Source organism: Pseudonaja textilis, chromosome Z (genome assembly GCF_049901715.1).
Source record: "Pseudonaja textilis isolate UNSWEBS1 chromosome Z, rPseTex1.2, whole genome shotgun sequence".
NCBI lineage: Eukaryota > Metazoa > Chordata > Lepidosauria > Squamata > Elapidae > Pseudonaja > Pseudonaja textilis.
Window position 1 is genome coordinate 126,629,967 of NC_142008.1, and position 18,504 is coordinate 126,648,470.

At 42.8% G+C, this 18,504-nt stretch overlaps 2 protein-coding genes and 1 long non-coding RNA gene across 3 annotated transcripts in view; 2 read left to right on the forward strand and 1 right to left on the reverse strand.

Annotated features, from left to right (window-relative positions):
* The window catches only part of CARMIL3 (capping protein regulator and myosin 1 linker 3), a 67,527-nt gene extending 64,812 nt beyond the window's left edge, over positions 1–2,715 (reverse strand). Inside the window, exon 1 of the mRNA XM_087917360.1 lies at positions 2,365–2,715. Coding sequence (XP_087773486.1) covers positions 2,365–2,650 — 286 coding nt within the window. The 5' untranslated portion in view covers positions 2,651–2,715. The remainder of the gene's footprint in view (positions 1–2,364) is intronic.
* Positions 1,655–17,561, forward strand: LOC113448783 (dehydrogenase/reductase SDR family member 4-like). Its single transcript, XM_087917362.1, has 8 exons — positions 1,655–2,044; positions 6,299–6,476; positions 8,749–8,850; positions 9,253–9,323; positions 10,844–10,895; positions 12,274–12,405; positions 13,587–13,642; positions 16,617–17,561. The coding sequence occupies exons 1-8, from the start codon at positions 1,926–1,928 to the stop codon at positions 16,729–16,731; spliced, it is 825 nt and encodes a 274-aa protein (XP_087773488.1). The 5' UTR covers positions 1,655–1,925; the 3' UTR covers positions 16,732–17,561.
* LOC148124392 (uncharacterized) lies at positions 15,316–15,575 on the forward strand. The gene is made up of 2 exons (XR_015740267.1): positions 15,316–15,426; positions 15,464–15,575. It is a non-coding gene; the product is annotated as an uncharacterized LOC148124392 (long non-coding RNA).
* Positions 17,562–18,504: the final 943 nt, after the last annotated feature.

The window sequence follows — 18,504 nt, forward strand, 5'->3', positions numbered from 1 at the left end:
TTCTTTTCTTGCTTCCTTCTTTCTGCCTCTTTTCCATCCTTCCTTCTGTTTTTATCACTTTTCTTCCTTCTTTCTACATGACTTATCTCCTCCTCCTTCTCATTTCCTTTCTTTCTTTTCATACCTTCCATTTTTCTTTTATTTATTCTTCCTTCCTTCTACCTTTCCTTCCTCCCTCCCTTCCTTCCATTTTTCCTTTATTTCTTTTGGCCTTTCTACCTCTCCTTCCTCCCTCCCCCACTCTTCTTTCCTTCCGTTTTTCTTTTAGAATAGAATAGAAAAAATAGAATAGAATAACAGAATTGGAAGGGACCTTGGAGATCTTCTAGTCCAACCCCCTACACCATTTCAGACAAATGGTTATCCGATCTCTCCTTAAAAACTTCCAGTGTTGCAGCACTTACAACTTCTGGAGGCAAGTTGTTCCACTGATAAATTGTTCTTCACTGTCAGGAAATTCCCCCTTATATCTAGGTTGTTTTTCTCCTTGATTAGTTTTCCTCCATTGCTTCTTGTCCTACCTTCAGATGCTTTGGAGAATAGTTTGACTCCTTCTTCTTTTTGGCTGCCCCTGAGATACTGGGACACTGCTATCGTGTTGAGTCCTTTTCATCAAACTGGACATACCCAGTTCCAACAACCGTTCTTCCTACGTTTTAATTTCCAATCCCCTAATCCTCTTTGTTGCTCTTCTCTGCACTCTTTCTAGAGTCTCCAGTTTGTTTGGGTTTTTTTGTACATCGTGGTAACCAAAACTGGATGCAGTACTCCAGGTGTGGTCTTATCAAGGCATTATAAAGAGGTATTAACGCTTCAGGTGATCTTGATTCTATCCCTCCTCTCATGCAGCCTAGAACTGTGTTGGCTTTTTTGGCAGCTGCAGCAGCACAACACGGCTGGCTCCTATTTAAATGGTTGGAGCCCACTAGGGACTCCAAGATCCCTCTCCCAGTTACTACTATCGAGTGAAGTACCACATATACTGTACCTGTGAATTTGCTTTTCATTCCATTTTTTCTTTCTTTTTCTTTCTCCCTCCTGCTTCCTCCCTTCCATTTTTCTTTCTTTCTTTCTTTCTTTCTTTTATCTCTTCTTCCTTTCTCCTTCCATTTTCCTTCCTGTCTTTCTTTTCTTTTGCCTCTCCTTCCTCCTTCCCTCCCTCTTCCTTCCTCCCATTTTCCTTCCTTCCACCTCCCTCTCTTCCTTCCATATTTCCTTTATTACTTCCTTCCTTGCTTGCTCCCTCCCTCTTCCTCCCATCTATTTTTTATTCCTCCCTTTTACCTCTCCTTTCTTCCTCCCTCCTTTCCTCTTCCTTCCCTTTTTCCTTTCTTTTCTTCCTTCTGCCTCTCCTTCCTCCCTCTTTCTCCCTTCCATTTACCCTCCCTCCCTCTTCCTTCCATTTTTCCCTTATTCCTTCCTATCTCTCCTTCCTTCCTTCCTTCCACTTCTCCTTCCTTCCTTCCTTCCATTCAATCCCTATTCCTTCTCTTCCCTCCCACAAGAAGGCTGCCCAACCTCATATAGACGAATGCAAAGACATTTCCCCCATTTCCTGGCGCGGCTCGCAATTCGTGCAAGAACTCTCTCAAGGGGGCGACGGCCACCCTCCCCTTAGAGGCTCCCCCACCCATCCCCGGGCCACAGCCTCCCAGGGTGTCGTCGAAATCGCGCGCGGAACTCTCGCGGTGTTGACCGCCTCCTCTGCATGTTGCAGCTCTGGCCTCGGCCACCAGGGAGCGCCCGCTACCTCTCCTCTCGTAGCTCTCCAACCCGGCCCCGCGCCCACCCACCCCTTTTGCTCCCCTGCGCCCTTGCAGCGGTGCAAGCGGGGTAGAAGCGAGATTTCGGGTTGCAGTCAGATCGGCGCATTGCAGGCGGAGCTGCGCGGGATCCAGAAGGAGGCTTTGCGCGGGGGGGGGGGCATGCAAAGAGCGCTGCTCACCGGCCGCTCTGTTTGGAGTCGCTTTGCCAGGATGAGCAGCGTCCCGGCCGGCCGCTCCCTGGCCGAGAAAGTGGCCCTGGTGACGGCCTCCACCGAAGGGTAAGCAAGCCCCCCGCCCCCGCTCCACTTGGGTTGGGGGGGTGGGGAGAGAAACTTTACAAAGTTTGGGAAGACTGCAACTCCCAGAATGCGCCGGGCTCGGGTCGCCTGCGAACCCCCCCTTCTCCTTCTAGGGCATGCTGGGAGTTGTGGTTCTTCCCCCCTCTCCCCCCCAAAAAAAATCTGGAGGAGGCCCCGATGGAAACTTTGCGCATCCAAATGGAAGAGATGGCCAAATTTTGGAAAGAGGAAGGGAAAGCACTTTGCAGTCGCCCAGAGGCACTCTTGCACTCCCGCCAGCCTTGAAACTGTTCTCTTACTAGTCCCCTGCTTCAAATTAAATGTTGGGGTGCACTTGAAGGAGAGATCAGGAGCTGATTCTTGCGGTTCTGCTGAAGAGGTGGCTTTTTGTGACCTCTTTGCTTTTTTTCTTCCTTCCCTCCCTTCTTCCCCTTCTCTCTCTCCCTCCCGCCGTTCTTCCTTCCCTTCTTTGCCCCTTCCCTCCCTCTCTTTTTTCTTCCATTCTTCCTTCCCTTTTTTGCACCTTCCCTCCTTTCTTCCTCTCTTCCTTCCCTTCTTTGCTCCTTCCCTTCCTTTCCCCCTCATTTATTCCTTCCTTCATTTTCTTCCTACCTTCCTTCCTCTATCTTCTTTTTCTTCCTTACTTCCCTCCCTCCCTGTTTCTTTTCCTCCTCCCTTCCTTTCCCAATTGCAATCCTTCCCTCCCTCCTTTCTGCCCTTCTTTGCCCCTTCCTTCCCTCCTTTCTTCCTCTCTTCCTTCCCTTCGTTGCTCCTTCCCTCCCCTTCCTTATTTCCTTTCTTCCTTCTTTTCTTCCTTCTTTCCTTCCTTCCTCTATTTTTCCTTTCTTCCTTTGCTCCCTCCCTTCCTCCTTCCTTTATCTTCTCTTCCTTCCTTCCTTTATCTTCTCTTCTCTTCCTTCCTTCCTTCCTTCCTTCCTTCCATCTCACTCACTCACTGTCTCTTGTATTTTTCCTCTTTTCTCTCTCTTATTTTTATCCCACCTTTATTACTTTATAAGTAAGTCAAGGTTCTGTTTGCATTTTCAACCCACTTTGCTCTTTCAAAATAAATATTTTGCCATCCTTTGCAGACTCCCCGAGACCAAACAGGACTTTGGAAATAGGCAAAAGTTCAAACATTGAGAATTAATAGCTGATGTTTTAACTGAGACGTGCAATCTTCTCTGCTTGAACAGGGCTGTAAAATCTAAATTCAGTATGACAGGATTTGTTTTGGAGAAAGCAACCACAGATTATAACCTTAGCTCTGTTACCTATCATAGTATTTTAGTCTTTCTCAATCTTGGCAACTTTTAAGATGGGTCGACTTCAACACACAGAATTTCCTAGCCGGCCATTACTAGCTGTGGAATTCTGGGAGTTGAAGTCCTCTCACCTTAAAGTTGCCAAGATTGAGAAACAATGGAGGCCCTTTTAACATTCATTTTCCCACAATTCCCTCTTGACTGACCTAAAAAGTGTCTCTTCCCCCCACTCTGAACATCCTAGTTGTCCTTCACAAACTCAAGTATTTTAGTCTGAACCATGAAATCTGTCATGTTTTTAGATTTATATGAATAATTTTGCTTTGTGTTCCCTCAGACTTGGGCTAAATAACTAGATCGTTTCGGAAGCCAATCTTGATTCACCTCAGTTACATTTATTTTTGGGTCACCCCATGGAGAAATTTATCTTGCTAGGATTTCTTATCAAGTTCCCACCCACGTAGTGCTATTATTCAATAAAAGAAAAATTTTCTTACTAAATAATTTTATTTCAAAATGCTGAACAAATTTTACCTCAAATCCTTCCCCCCCATCTATTTATCTATCTATTATCTACCTATATCAACAATCTATATCTCTATTTATCCTCTCTCTTATTCACTCACTCACTGTCCCTTATTTTCTTTTCTCTCTTTTTCTGATTTTTATCCCACCTTTATTACTTTATAAGTAGGTCAAGGTTCTGCTCGCATTTTCAACCCACTTTGCTCTTTTGAAATAAGTATTTTGCCATCCTTTGCAGAGCCCTGCAAACAAGACTTTGGAACAGGCAAAAGTTCAAAAATTGAGAATTAATAGACGAGAAGCGCAGTCTTCTCTGCTTGAATAGGGCTGTAAAATCTAAATTCAGTATGACCGGATTTGCTTTGGAGAAAACATACAGGGATTATAATCTTAGCTCAATTACTTATCATGGTATTTTAGTATTTTCAACCTCAGCAGCTTTAAGAAACTAGACTTCAGTTCCCAGAATTCATTCATTCTTTCTTTCTGTCTTTCTTTCTTTCTTTCTTTCTTTCTTTCTTTCTTTCTTTCTTTCTTTCTTTCTTTCTTTCTTTCTTTCTTTCTTTCTTTCTTTCTCCTTTCTTCTCTCTCTTTTCTTTCCTTCTCTTTCTATCTTTTCCTTCCTTCTTTTTCCTCCCTCCCTCCCTCCATTGTTCTTTCTTTTCCTTCCTTCTCTCTCTCTTTCTTTTCCTTCTTTCCTCCCTCCCTTCCACCATTGTCCTTCCATCTTTCCCTTTTACTTCCTTCTCTCTTTTTCTTCCTTCTTTCCTCCCTCCCTTCCTCCATTGTTCTTCCTTCTCTCTTTCTTTCTTTTACTTCCTTCTTCTCTCTTTTTCTTCTTTCCTCCCTCCCACCCTCCTTTGTCCTTTCTCTTTTCCTTCTCTCTTTTTCTTCCTTTCCTCCCTCCCTCCCTCCATTGTCTTTCCTTCCTTCCTTCCTTCCTTCCTATTTGTATCCCACCTTTATTATTTTACAAGTAACTCAAGGTAGCGAGTTTCTTTCCAGTTTCTTCCTAGATCAAGCATGCAGCTACCTGCAGCTTATGAATTCCCACTTCTGTATGATTTTGCAACAACTTGTTTTGTGACCTAATGAAACTGAATAAATGTTCTGTTCACATGATGCTTACATGCTCTGAAAACCAGAGCTGATCTTCAAACCAGATCCGCTCCTTTCTAACCACCCACATATTTTGATAAGTCCTACTTCGAGCTACGATTTTGAAATCCCTTAAAAACACATCATTATTTCACTCTAGTTTTCGACTCTAGTCAGGTGTGGAAGTTGTCGATCCGGCTGATCTGGATTGGAAAAAGGCTATTCTCAGGGATTTAATTTCAGACCTGAGTCACTGAAATGAAGGTATAGATATATCGGATTCAGTTACTTAACAACTGTCATAACTTCAATGATAGTTAAGTGAGGACTCCTTGTATACTGTACAGATAGTCTTCGACCTACAACAGTTCATTTAGGGACTGTTCAAAGTTACAACCCTTATTTTTCACACTTATGACCTTTGCAACATCCCCCGTGGTCAGGGGATCAAAAGTCGGACGCCTAAGTTGAAGCTTAAATAAGAATTGAATGGATAAAATTAAAAGAACAAGGAGAGATTCAGCCTGGAAATAAGGAGAAACTTTCTGACAGTGAGAACCATCAACCGATGGAACAGAAGTTGCCTTCGGAAGTTGTGGGAGCTTCATCCCTGGAGGCTTTCAAGAAGAGACTGGATAGCCATTTGTCAGAAATGGTGTAGGGTCTCCCGCTTGGGCGGGGGGTTGGACTAGATGACCTACAAGGTCCCTTCCAACTCTTGATTATCTGTTATCTGATTCACTTAACAACAGTGACAAGAAAGATTGCAAAAATGAGACAAAACTTACTTCACAGCTGTCTTGCTTTGCAATGGAAATTTTAGGCTCAATTATGGTCATTCGTCAAGGACTATCTGTGCCTGTTTTATCTGTAGAATGGCACCAAGAATTGCACGAAAAGGACTTCTGCTGGATACATCCTATTACAGGTAGTCCTTGACGTACGACCACAATTGCACCCCAAATTCCTGACGCTAAGCGAGACGTTGGTGAAGCAATTTTTACCCCATTTTGCGACTTTTCTTACCGCCATTGTTAAGTGAATCGCTGTAGTTCTCAAATCAGGGACATGGTTGTTAAGCGAATTTGGGCTCCCCCGTTGACTTAGCTGGCCAGAAGGTCGCCAGTAGGTCATCACATGACTCCTGGGACGCTGCGACCATCATAAATAGGAGTTAGTGGCCAAGCGTTTAAATTTGGAACCCGTGACCACAAGGATGGTGCGATGGTTGTAAGTGTGGAAAAACGATCCTAAGTCACTCTTCAGTGCCGTGATAACTTCGAATGGTCACTAAACGAACGGTTGTAAGTTGAGGTCAACCTGTGTCGTGTCTGTGTCTTGGCAGAATCGGCTTAGCCATCGCACGCCGGCTGGCACAAGATGGGGCACACGTACTAGTGAGTAGCCGGAAGCAAGCCAAAGTGGACCAGACAGTGTCCGAATTGCAGGCCGAGAATCTCAGCGTGTCGGGGTTGGTGTGCCACGTGGGAAAGTCAGAAGACAGACAGCATCTAGTGGATGTGGTAAGAACCCTTCTCCTCCGTGGTGTATTCTGACCCATTGCGTCCCTACGGGCAGTCCTCGACTTAACGACCACAGTTCTGTCCCTAAGCGAGAAAGTTCAGTGAATTTCACCCCGTTCTACTACCTCTCTTCCCACCATTGTTAAGCGAGTCTCCATCGTTAAATCAGTCACACGGTTGTTAAGTGAAACCGGCTTCCCCGTCCACTTGGTTCATCAGAAGGTTGCAAATGGGGATCACGTGACCCCAGGACACTGAGACCATCATAAATACAAACCTGTTGCCAAGCAGTGGAATTTGGATCCCAGGGTACTGCAACGGTTGTTAAGTGTGAAAAATGGTCGTAAGTCGCTTTTTTTCAGTGCCTTTGTATGATCACTAAATCCTCATCTTTCAACGGTCCCATAATCCCTTGCAGGGTGTGTCGGGGCAACTAAATGGAGCTAGCAGGGTGTTTTTTACTGGCTAGATCCCTCTTCCTGTCACCAATGGGGAGTTTTTTGTTCAGCAGATATATTCTAATTGCACCTAGAGAGAGAAATATCTGCCTCTACCTAGGATTGAACTCACAGCCTCCTGATTGTGGGGCGAGAGCTCTGCCTCTAGGCCATCACACCACTACCTTTGAGAGGTCATTAAATGAATGGTTGTAAATTGAGAACTCCCCCGGAAGAGAGGAACTATGTTTCCAGCTTTTTAGGTGTGAGATTACAAATTCTCTGCTGAATCAACAAGAAACTCAGTGAACAATTTCAAGAGCTTTATTGACATTTGCAAAGGCCGGCACCTTGTCCTCTTCTGGGTAGAGGCAGAAAGGGCAATGAGACAATTGATTTACAGAGTTTTATACACTTCAAGATCCCCAAAACTCCCCCCTTCCTCACTGCCCCATTGGTCAAAATTAGCGTCGGTTGATTCTAGGATGATTTTTGGGATCACAGTCTGTCCCCAAAGTAACGTGCTTAACAATTAATCATTGACTTAACATTGTTTAACAGTTACTACATCCTGGCATTGTTTGCACTAACTGGTGTCCTTTTCTGGGACTATCAGGACAGCTTATGTCCTGACCTGGGTCAGCGTGACAATTGACCTCACATGGACTATTTTACCAGGGTCTTCTTAGGTTATATAGAAGAGAAATGTGCAGAAAAATAGATAATTCTGCTTTTTTCTTTCAAGGGAATAATTTTCACTTCTCACAATAGGGGAGTGAAAATGGACTCGGCACTCTGTCAGCTATGGAATTTCTTCGACAAGTCAGGATTTCCAAGGGAATCCTTTTGCATCTTCGTTTGTGCTATGTGTGTGTATTTGTGTGTATGTGGTGGAGAAACCAGAGGCTAGGTTGATATATTTCATCAGGCGAGTATCTTGCAATCGAAATTCTCTGACATTGTGGTTTTCGTGGTACAAGACTCAACCTGCCACAGAGGCAGAGAATTGGGAATTATTTTCCCAGTTTGCATTCCCAATTGGGCTAGGATGAGGTAAAAAAAGTTGTTTCTCATTGCCCGCTTTTCCAAAAGGGGAAAAAAAACTTATTTTATCCAATTTTCAGGACTTCTTCACTCTTCCTCGGTGGTTTTAAGACCCTAAAATGGGAATTTTGCTTCTTTTTAAAAGGGGCTGGTTGGTTTCACCATTTTCCTTGGAGTACATACAGGTTGTCTGCAATGTATGACCACAGTGTAGCCCAAAATTTCTGTCGCTGAGCGAGACATTTCTGAAGTGAATTTTATACCCCATTTTATGACTTTTCTTGCTACGGTCGTTAACTGAACCCCAGCAGTTTTTAAGTTAGTGAATCTGACTTTCCCCCTTGAGTTTGCTTGTTGGAAGGTTACAAAAGTAACCCCAGGGCACTGTGACCGTCATAATATGAATCAGTTGCCAAGTGTCTGAATTTTAATCACGTGGCCGAATTTTAATCAACGACTGTTGTAACTTTGAACGGTCACTAAGTGAACTGTCATAAGTGGAAGGCCACCTGTAGGTATTTTGTGTCCCAGGAAACGAATTGGACCGAGTTGCATATAGCTTTCTATCGCATTTGTTTTATTAAACAGTTACAGAAGGAGATTGAATTTGTATTTGGAAGGGTGGTTTTTTTAAAAAAAAAAAACTTTTAAGGTGGGTAGACTTCAACTCCCAGAATTCCCTAGTCAGCCAAGCAAAGCTTCTTAAAGTCGTCAAAATTGAGAAATATTGCATTACAAGCTGGATTAACTTTTTAAACAACAGGTGTTTAATTCTCCGCTCTTTTCCGCAGGCCATGGAGCGCTACGGAGGAATTGATATTTTGGTCTGCAATGCGGCCGTGAACCCATTTTTCGGAAATATGTTGGACGCCTCGGAGGAAGTCTGGGACAAGGTGAGAGCTTGCGGAAGGGGACAGAGGAGAAAAAGATGGGCTTTGTAGTCCAAAGAGTGAACCCTGTGGGGGAAGCTTAGGGTGCCCAGATTGACCCGACCAATCTGGTGGCAAGGCCAAACATGGTTTTGGAAAAACGGTTGGGGATGAAAATATTGCTTTCCCGCTTTATAGCTGGTCCTCACTTAATGGTGGTTCGCATAGTGACCGTTTGAAATTAGGACAGATCCCTCCCCCTCGAACCCAGGACAGTGATTTATTGCAAGTTTCCAGTCTTTTCCGCCACTTTTCCTCCAAACTTGACATTAAAATCAGGTCAGCAAAATTGCGTGGGTGTCTCGTCTTACAGCCGTAAGGATGCGTTACGGTCATAAATCCAGGTGCGCCTGTTATTTGTTTCAGATATTGGATATCAACGTAAAGGCAACAGCATTGCTAATCAACCTGGTGGCTCCTCATATGCAGAAAAGGGGGTGAGTATGTCACTTAATATTTTGGGTTTTTTTCTTCTTAATTTACATACAGGCAGTCCTCGACTTACGACTGTTCATTTAGTGACCGTTACAAGTCACAAGGTCACTGAAAAAAAGTGGCTTATTTTTCACATTTATGACAGTTGCAGCATCCCCAGGGTCACATGATCAAAATTCATCCGCTTGGCCACTGACTCACACTTATGATGGGGTCGCAGAGTCCCAGTGTCACGAGTCAATGGCAAAGCCAGATTCATCTAACAACTGGGTTATGTCACAACAGTGTCGAGTCACTTAACAACGGAGACAAGAAAGGTTGTAAAATGGGGCCTAACTCACTTAACGACAGTCTTGCTTAGCAATGGAAATGTGGGGGTCAATTGCGGTCGTAAGTTGAAGTCTACCTCTACCGTTTTTCAATTTAAAGCAGGGGTAAAATCCCTCAGTATGATGTATATAAGTTTGTCTATATATTCTAAGTTATGTTTGGGCTGAAAACCTTTAGATTATTATTTTTTCCTCCTCTTTCTTTTTTCTTCTTCTTGCCGATTTTCTGATCCGCTTTAACTATGGGTATTTCTTTTTTTTTTCTTTTTTTTCTCCTCACAAGCATTTCAAGCTTCTAGTCCTAATTGTGAATTTCTCCCGCCCTTTGAAATCTGCTCTGTCTTAAGCCTCCTCCTCCTATAAAGAAAAAGAAGTCTTGATTCGAATAAATTCCTGTCTTTGTGAAACAGGGCGGCTCCATTTTCTTCAAGGGAGGTAGAATTTGCACTCGCAGCCTGCTGCATTCATGAGAAACGCCGCAAATTCTCAGTCTTCATGGCCAAATCCCCTATAATCTCAAAAAAAAAAAAAGTAATTTTCTTGCTACAGAACATTATTTCATTTCACATTTCGATTTGTAAATGCTTCTTTCGGTAGATTAGGGAGATAAATCCTAATTTTGGTTGACAACAACCCTGTGAAGTAGGTTGGGAGAGAAATAGTGACTGATTCCAGGGGAATAAAGGAGTACGAGAGGGGAAGGAAAAGGAAATATATATATATATATATATTTTGTTTTCTTAAGTTTTTGCGGGTACTTACATGTATGGCATTCAGCTTTGTTCGGGTATTTTCCCACATCATTGTAGTTGTGCTTTTAAAGTTGTAGCGACATTTCAGCATAATCTCATCTGCCATCATCAGGCTTCTGCATAGTGGAATGCAGAATATATACAGAAGCCTGACGATGGCAGATGAGATTCTGCTGAAATGTCGCTACAACTTTAAAAGCACAACTACTATGACGTGGGAAAATACCCGAACGTATATATATATATATACACATTACTCTGAGAAGCACAGAGCTGGAGACAGAAGCCTGAAGATGATGAATGAGACTTCATCGAAACGTTGCCTAGATACTTCGAATCTTACGCGGGAGAAAACCCGAACAACCAAAGATCTACATATATACACATACATACACACACACAGTATATTTCTGCCTCTTTCAATTCCTTGCTTTGTTCCAGAAACGGCTCCATCGTTATCGTGTCATCCGTTGCTGGATATATGCCATTTCCAGTGAGTTAAGCAGATAATTTTCTATTTGTTTTGCTTCTCTCAAGCTGTCTGTAAAGATGGAATAAAAGAATTAGGTGGGGGGTCGGGGGGAAGAGATTTCTTTCTCCTTGAACCTGAATAAAAGCCAGCCTCGTTACACAGCTGCGAAAAAGGCAAACGCAATTGCTGGCTGAATCTAGGAAGTTGGTTTTCCAAATTAGGAGAAATTAATTATTCCCTTTTATTCTGTCCTGGGCCTCCCAGTTTAAGTGGGAGGATTCAGAGAAGTTAGATATAAGGAAAGGTAAATAAATCGAATGAGCACTTTTAATGATAAGAGGATGATAAGAGAGAGAGGGAGAGGAAGAGAGATACAGATAGACAGATATGATGGATGAATAGATATAAATATGATCGTGATATACATAATTACATAGAAAGATACAATAGATAGAGATAGAGATGGATGAATAGATGGATATAAATAGATAATAGTTAAAACGGATACAGATAGATAGATAGATAGATAGATAGATAGATAGATAGATAGATCAGATACATAGATATATATTGATACAGATAGATATAGCAGCCATAATGGATGGATAAATAAGGTAGATTGATATATAGATAAATAGATGGATATGGATGGATGGATAAATTAGATATGGATCGGGTGGGATTCAGCTGGTGTTACTACTAGTTTAATGAGAGTTGCATTTTGCTGCGCGTTTGTGTACAACATTGCAAAAAAGACATCAGCTGTACCGCCAGGACAGCTGACAAGTGCTGCGTGCAGTTGCACAGCATTTCAAACTCCCTTCCTGCTTTTTCAATCTCAGCTGTGCCGCGCAAAGCAGCTGAGGTTGAAAAAGCAGGAAATAAAGAACAGCCACAAGCCCGGGCAGGTGGGTGGGCCAAACACCTGGGTGGGTTCGGTGTCTACTGCTCCTCAGGGCTGCCAGTTCTATAGAACCGGGCCAAACCGGTAGCATCCCCGCCCCTGATATGGATGGATACAATTAGATAAGATAGTTACAATAGATAAATAAGCACAGATAGATAGACAAACAGATATAAACAAAGGAATGGATAGATGATATGGATGGAAATGGATGGATGATAGAGACAGATATAATAGTTGATAGGCGCATGGTTGGATAATTAAGATGATAGATAGATGCAATAGACTAGATGACAGATGGATAGCTAGATAGATGACAGAGAAATAGAAAGAGAGAGAGAGAGAGAGAGAGAGAAAGGAAAAACTCCTACAAGGAAAGATGCAAGGAGCAGGGCCTGTTTAACGTTGAGACCAGCCTGAGGGAATCGGGAGGTCTAAAAAAGGTTGCCTCTTAAAGGTACCCTGATTCCGCTTCCTTCACCTCTTCTCTCCTAGAACATTGGGCCTTACAACGTCAGCAAGACAGCCCTCTTGGGCTTGACACGCAACCTGGCCATCGAACTGGCCCCTCACATCCGTGTCAACTGTGTGGCGCCTGGTCTGATCCGCACAAAATTTAGCGCGCCTGTGAGTATTTTTAAGGCTGGAAAGAGATTTTAGAGCAGTGGAGTGTTTCCCCCACTCCATCTTTGACTACTTTGAGATGGGTGGACTTCAACTCCCAGAATTCCTCAAGCCTCTGGCTGCGGAATTCTGGGAGTTGAAGTCCAGCCGGTCTTAAAAACAGGTGAGGTTGGGAAACACGGATTTTGGGAGTCGAGAATGGCAACAGCCCAACACAGGAGGAAAAAAAAAATCAGAACCAAGCTTTTAAAAATTGTGTTAATTTGACAACTGGCGAGTTGTTCTCTAGCCTCCCCATCGCTTGCTTGTACAGATGAGCCTCAATTTACAACCACAATTGAATCCCAATGTTTTTGTCCCTAAGCGAAACACTTGTTTAATCAATTTCGCTCCACGTCACGAGCTCTCCTGCCACGGTTTGCTCCATTTTACGACCTTTCCCGCAGTTGTTAAATGAGTGAAGTCACTTAATCGGTTGTTCAGTGACTCTGTTTCCCCCCATTTGCTTGTCAGATGGTTGTGAAAAGGGGTCATGTGACCCTGGGACATGCCGATCGCCATAAATATGAGTCAGTTGCAGAACTTTGAACAGTCACTACTCCTATTTCCCCTAAAATAAGACCCTGTCTTATACAGTATTATTGTTGCCACAAAAAAGGTACCAGGTCTTATTTGTGGGGGATGTCATCCACTGACTAACCTCACTTGCATCTATCATACCCGCCCTCCTTTTCGCTGTTATCAGAGGCTTTCAGGAACTTCTTCTGCAGCCAGCAAGGCTTTTTTGAAGGCCTCTGCAGCCAAGAACAGCTGATAGTTGTTATCAGCTCCAGAGGCCTTCAGAAAAGCCTTGCCGGCTGCAGGAGAAATGGGCTGGCAAGGCAGGTGTCGGGGTGTGCGAGGCCAGGCTACAACTGTCCAAAGGTAAACAGTAGGGTCGCTCCATTCCCCCCTCAATCCTCTCCCGGCTTAATTTTTACCCGTCCACCCTGGTGTGGGTGGGATCTTAATTAGGGCTTATCAAGCTAGGACTTACTTTCAGGGTAGGTCGTATTTTCAGGTAAACGGGATAAATGAATGGTTGTAAGTTGAGGACGACCTGTAATTCCAAACAGTGGGACTCGCTGCACCCCAAAATTAAAAGGACGCCATTGAATCATCTCACAGCTGTTCCTTCTCTCTAGTTTTGGCAGGACGAAAACATGGAAAACAGAGCACTGGAAGTAATGCGGATATGGAGGTAAAAAACTTGGGATAAATCAAGAGTTTTGCATTAAAACAAAGGCTCCGGGATCTGATTCTATAAACTTCCAACAAACTTTAGCCGTTCTTTTTTTTTTTTTTTTTTTTTTTGAAGTGTTGCAAAACCTTAAAACTGACAACTCTCACCCATTTTGGCACAGGGAAAACTCCACAGCTAGCCATTTATTTTTATATTTATTTTATTTTACTTCTTTTAGACATCTATAATTATATCATTCAATTTAATTTGCATTTATAATTAAATTATAAATTAATTTTCTATTTGATAATTATATTTTAAATAAATTATAATTATTAAATTTCTAATATTTATATTTTGAATGCCATTAGAATTTTTGTAATGGTACTGATATTTATAATTGAATTGCAGTTTAATTTAGCCGATATAATTATGTTGATATTTCTAAGTACATTACAGTTTCATTTAACTTAAATTTATAATAGTGATGCTTATAACTAACATTATAATTTCATTTATCTCACGTTTATAATTATATTCATATTGATAACTGCATTACAATTTAACATTTGTAATTATAATTATAATTTATTATCTTCATATTTAGGATGACATAATTTAATTTAACTTATATTTCTAATTATCCTGATACTTATAATTAATATATAAGTATATTTAATATATATACACACACAATATACATATACATATACATATATATATATATATATATATATATATATATATATATATATATATATGTATATGTATATGTATATATGTATATATATACAGGTAATCCTCAGCTTATGACCACAATTGAGCCCCAAATTTCTTTTTCTAAGTGAGATAGTTGTTAAGTGAGTTTTGCCCATTTTACAACCTTTCCTGTTACAGTCATTAAATGAATCACTGCAGTTAAGTTAGTAACACCGTTGTTAAGTGAATCTAGCTTCCCCATTAACTTTGCTTCTCAGAAGGTCGCAAAAAAGGTTCACCTGACCCCAGGAACACTGCGACCATCATAAGTACGGGTCAGTTGCCAAGCCTCTTAATTTTGACCACGTGCCATGGGGATGCTGTAACAGTCGTAAGTGTGAAAAAAGGTCATAAGGCACTTTTTTCAGTGATGTAACTTTAAAGTCACTTAATGAACTGTTGTAAATTGAGGACTATATATCTACATTATATATCTTTATATCTAAGATAGATAGATAGATAGATAGATAGATAGATAGATAGATAGATAGAGATATAAATACATGATATAAAGATGATAGTAATATAAATACGTGATATAAAGATAGATAGATACTAGGGGAAAGAGAGAGAGAGAGAGAATAAATGACATAACAGAGAATTGTTGATAGATAAATAGCGAGATGATAGAATAGATAAAATAGATGAGAGATAGATGAGAGAGGATAATGGATGGATGAATGGATAGTTAGATGAGGGAAAGGATAATGATGGATGGATGGATAGATACAGTAGATAGATGATAAATAGATAATAAATGACAGATAATAGAAGGAGAACAGATGATAGATAAATAGCAAGATGATAGAATAGATAGATAAAATAGATGAGAGGATAATGGATGGATGGATATGGTAGATAGATGATAGATAAATAGATAATAAATGACAGATAATAGAATAGATGATAGATAAATAGTGAGACGATCGATGATAGAATAGATAAAATAGATGAGAGATGAGAGGATAATGGATGGATGGGTGGTGGGTGATAGATAGCTAGAATAGCTAGATAAAATAGATGAGAGGATAATGGATGAATAGGTAGTTAGATGAGGGAGAGAGGATAATGGATGGATAGATACAGTAGATAGATGATAAATAGATAATAAATGACAGATAATAGAATAGATGATAAATAGTGAGATGATAGAATAGATAAAATAGATAAGGGAGTATAATGGATAGATAGATAGATAGATAGATAGATAGATAGATAGAATTGCTCTTCTATTTGCGGCTTTTCCTGCAGCCATTTGACCTGGTTTCTCTCTCACTCCCATGACTTGATCCACAACTGCACGTCCCTTGCTTAAAACACCCCCCAAAATAGACCTCCAGATGGGGTTTGATGACCAAATTACCTATAGGGGACCTGTCCAGAATGATACCATAGAAACTACACCCCCGCACACCTTCCTAACTAGGAACCATGCTCAGCCTTCTGGGTAAATACAGCAAACATCTGGTTGGTTTGTCATCCAAAGCCATTGCTTATTTTAATTACGAGTTTATTGAGTTCAATTATGGTGCTGCCCGACTCCAGAGTAATCCTGGCGGCACCAAACAGCTAGCGTAACGAGTCGTCATAAGCCCGAGTCTCAGACGTTTGCTTATAACTCTTGTAAAAATACAAACAGAGGATAAAGTCCAAACAAAAAAAAAAGGCCAGGCAGAACATGAAGAGATGCTGAAGGAAATATTTCTTGGGGAAGCTGAAGTAGATATTTCTCTTATTTTTCCACCCCAATCCGGTGAAGCTTACAAGAGATAACACACAGGCCCAAAGATATATTCTTCAAACAACACCTCACTAACCTGTGGAATTTCAGGAGATTGAAGGAAACATGCTGTTAATAGGAAGGTAACGTGAAGATGGGTGGCATTCGAGAAATCTGTCCTCCACGAGATCGAAGGAACTCCAGAAGGATGGATTATTTGAAGACCATCAGCATAGACTCCATGTGACCTGCAAATTGGAGCACATACCTCCAAAAATTGTGTCAACCTTGTAGGTACCGTAGACATCTGGTTGACCACCAATAGATGCAACCTTCTGAACCAGGATGGGCTTTTGAGTGATTCACCAAGATAGTTCTTGGTTTGATGTTCTCCAGTCCTACATCCCTAAGCTTCCACCCACAAACTATGTTCTGGGTGAAGACAACAGATCTTCGGGTCTCCTAAAAAAGTTCCTCTGACCACTAACCAAGTCCCCCTTCTCCTCTCCCCAGGCTCGGAGAACCATCAGACTGTTCGGGCATTGTCTCTTTCCTATGCTCTGCCGAAGCCAGCTACATCACTGGGGAGACGGTGGCGGTGGCTGGTGGCATGCTGTCCCATCTGTGACCAGAGTTCGTGTCGCCTTCCGATTCAGCTATGACGATGGATAGATAATCGCACAAGGGGATCTCAGAAATAAGATTAGGGGTGATGGGGGTGATGGGGAGGGGTATCCCAGCAGCTCCCAGCTGGGTTGGAGGTTGAATCAACTTCAAGAAAGGCAGGTGAACTTTCTTGAGAAGAAGGGATGGCCAACAAAAAATGGACCTCCTGCTAACCAAGTTTGAGTTTGGGTCAACTTCAATAGAGAGGGAGGTCAACTTTCTTGAGAAGAAGTGATGGCCACCCCCCAAAAATCGACCTCCTGCTAACCAAAGAGAGAGGGAGGTCAACTTTCTTGAGAAGAAGTGATGGCCACCCCCAAAAATGAACCTCCTGCTAACCAGGTTTGGGATGTATGTGTCTTCTGTTGGGTTTTAGGTGGAAAACACGAGGAGGCTGTTGCACACGGCTGAGGTGGAAGGATTCATTTGCGGAATCCTTCAACCTCGGGAGAGCCCACCCACCCCCGCACAAGCTTTCTCCGAGCTGTGTTGAGCGAAAGATGGCTAGGTTGATCCTGGCTTGTTTTAACTTCGTACCTCTCGGAGGTTGGAGACGGGGAGATTGAGGGAGATGGGGGAGGCTTCCCTAATGCTTTTTGGGAAATTAGGGGAGAGTCTTTCCAGGAGAAGGTCTTCAGTGGTGGGGGGGACGGGAACCAGCTTGGGTCGGCTCCAAGATTGGGGGAACAGCCCAAATCTGGGGGTGCAAATACTGCTTGGTGCTCATTCCCGCCCTGCCTCAGCCAGTGCCTTGTGTGTAATAATAAAAATAAAGACATATTTGGAATTGCACACCCTTCGTTGTGTCTGTTTCTCTCTTGGGGAGGGGGATGCAGGGAAGGGAACCCCAAAGCCCCCCACCACCAAAGCGGTTCCACCAGACAGTAACCCAACCAACAGCAACCTCTCCCGTTTCGGATCTGATGCCAACAGTCCCCTTCTGCATTTGAGTGAAGGGGGTGAGTGGGATGGTCGGCATACCCAAGGAAGGTCCTCCCTTCGTAGTCTTCCCCCCTCCCCATTTTCCCCCCACCTCCAAGGGACTTTCCCAGGGCACGGCCGCCCTCCCGTCCATCCTTCCATCAGAATAATTCCGATCCTCTCTTTTATCCCCATCCTGATTTTTTTTCCCCTCTCCCCTCCTTCCTTTCTCATTCGATCTGCCATCTGGGAGGGTGGGAGGGCAGTGGCAGCGGAGAACACCCCCCACCCCCAATTGCTCCCAGTTCCCCCCACTCCTAACCAGCCAGTTGCCTTCCTCAGCCCCTTCCCATGTGTCTCAGTGCTGGGGGAGGGAGGAGGAAAGTGGTCCAGCCGGGTGCTTTTTTAATTATTATTATTTTGCAAATATATATATATATATATAGGTTCTGCCGTTGTGGGGGAGCACGGATTAGGGCTTCCCCTCTTCCCCCCGCCCTAAAAAACACAAGATCTTTTGCTTAGTGCCTTCGGTGGGTTTTCTTCAGTTTTCATTTCATCTCTCCATCTCTCTCTCCAGCCATCCCTCTTTCCCTACCCCACCCCGCCGTGTCCCGTGCTTTTTCCTCCGCCAGATCCCTCCATCACCATCTATTCGTCTGCCTCTTCGCCTGATCCGTTTGTTTTTTTTTCAACCCCTTCTTTCCTCCCCACCCCCCCACACTCCCCTTCCCCAAATTCCACGTTTTGGAAGGGTCCCGCCAGCTCTCTCACGACCACACCACCCCCCTCCTGCTTCCTCCACGGGGCTGTA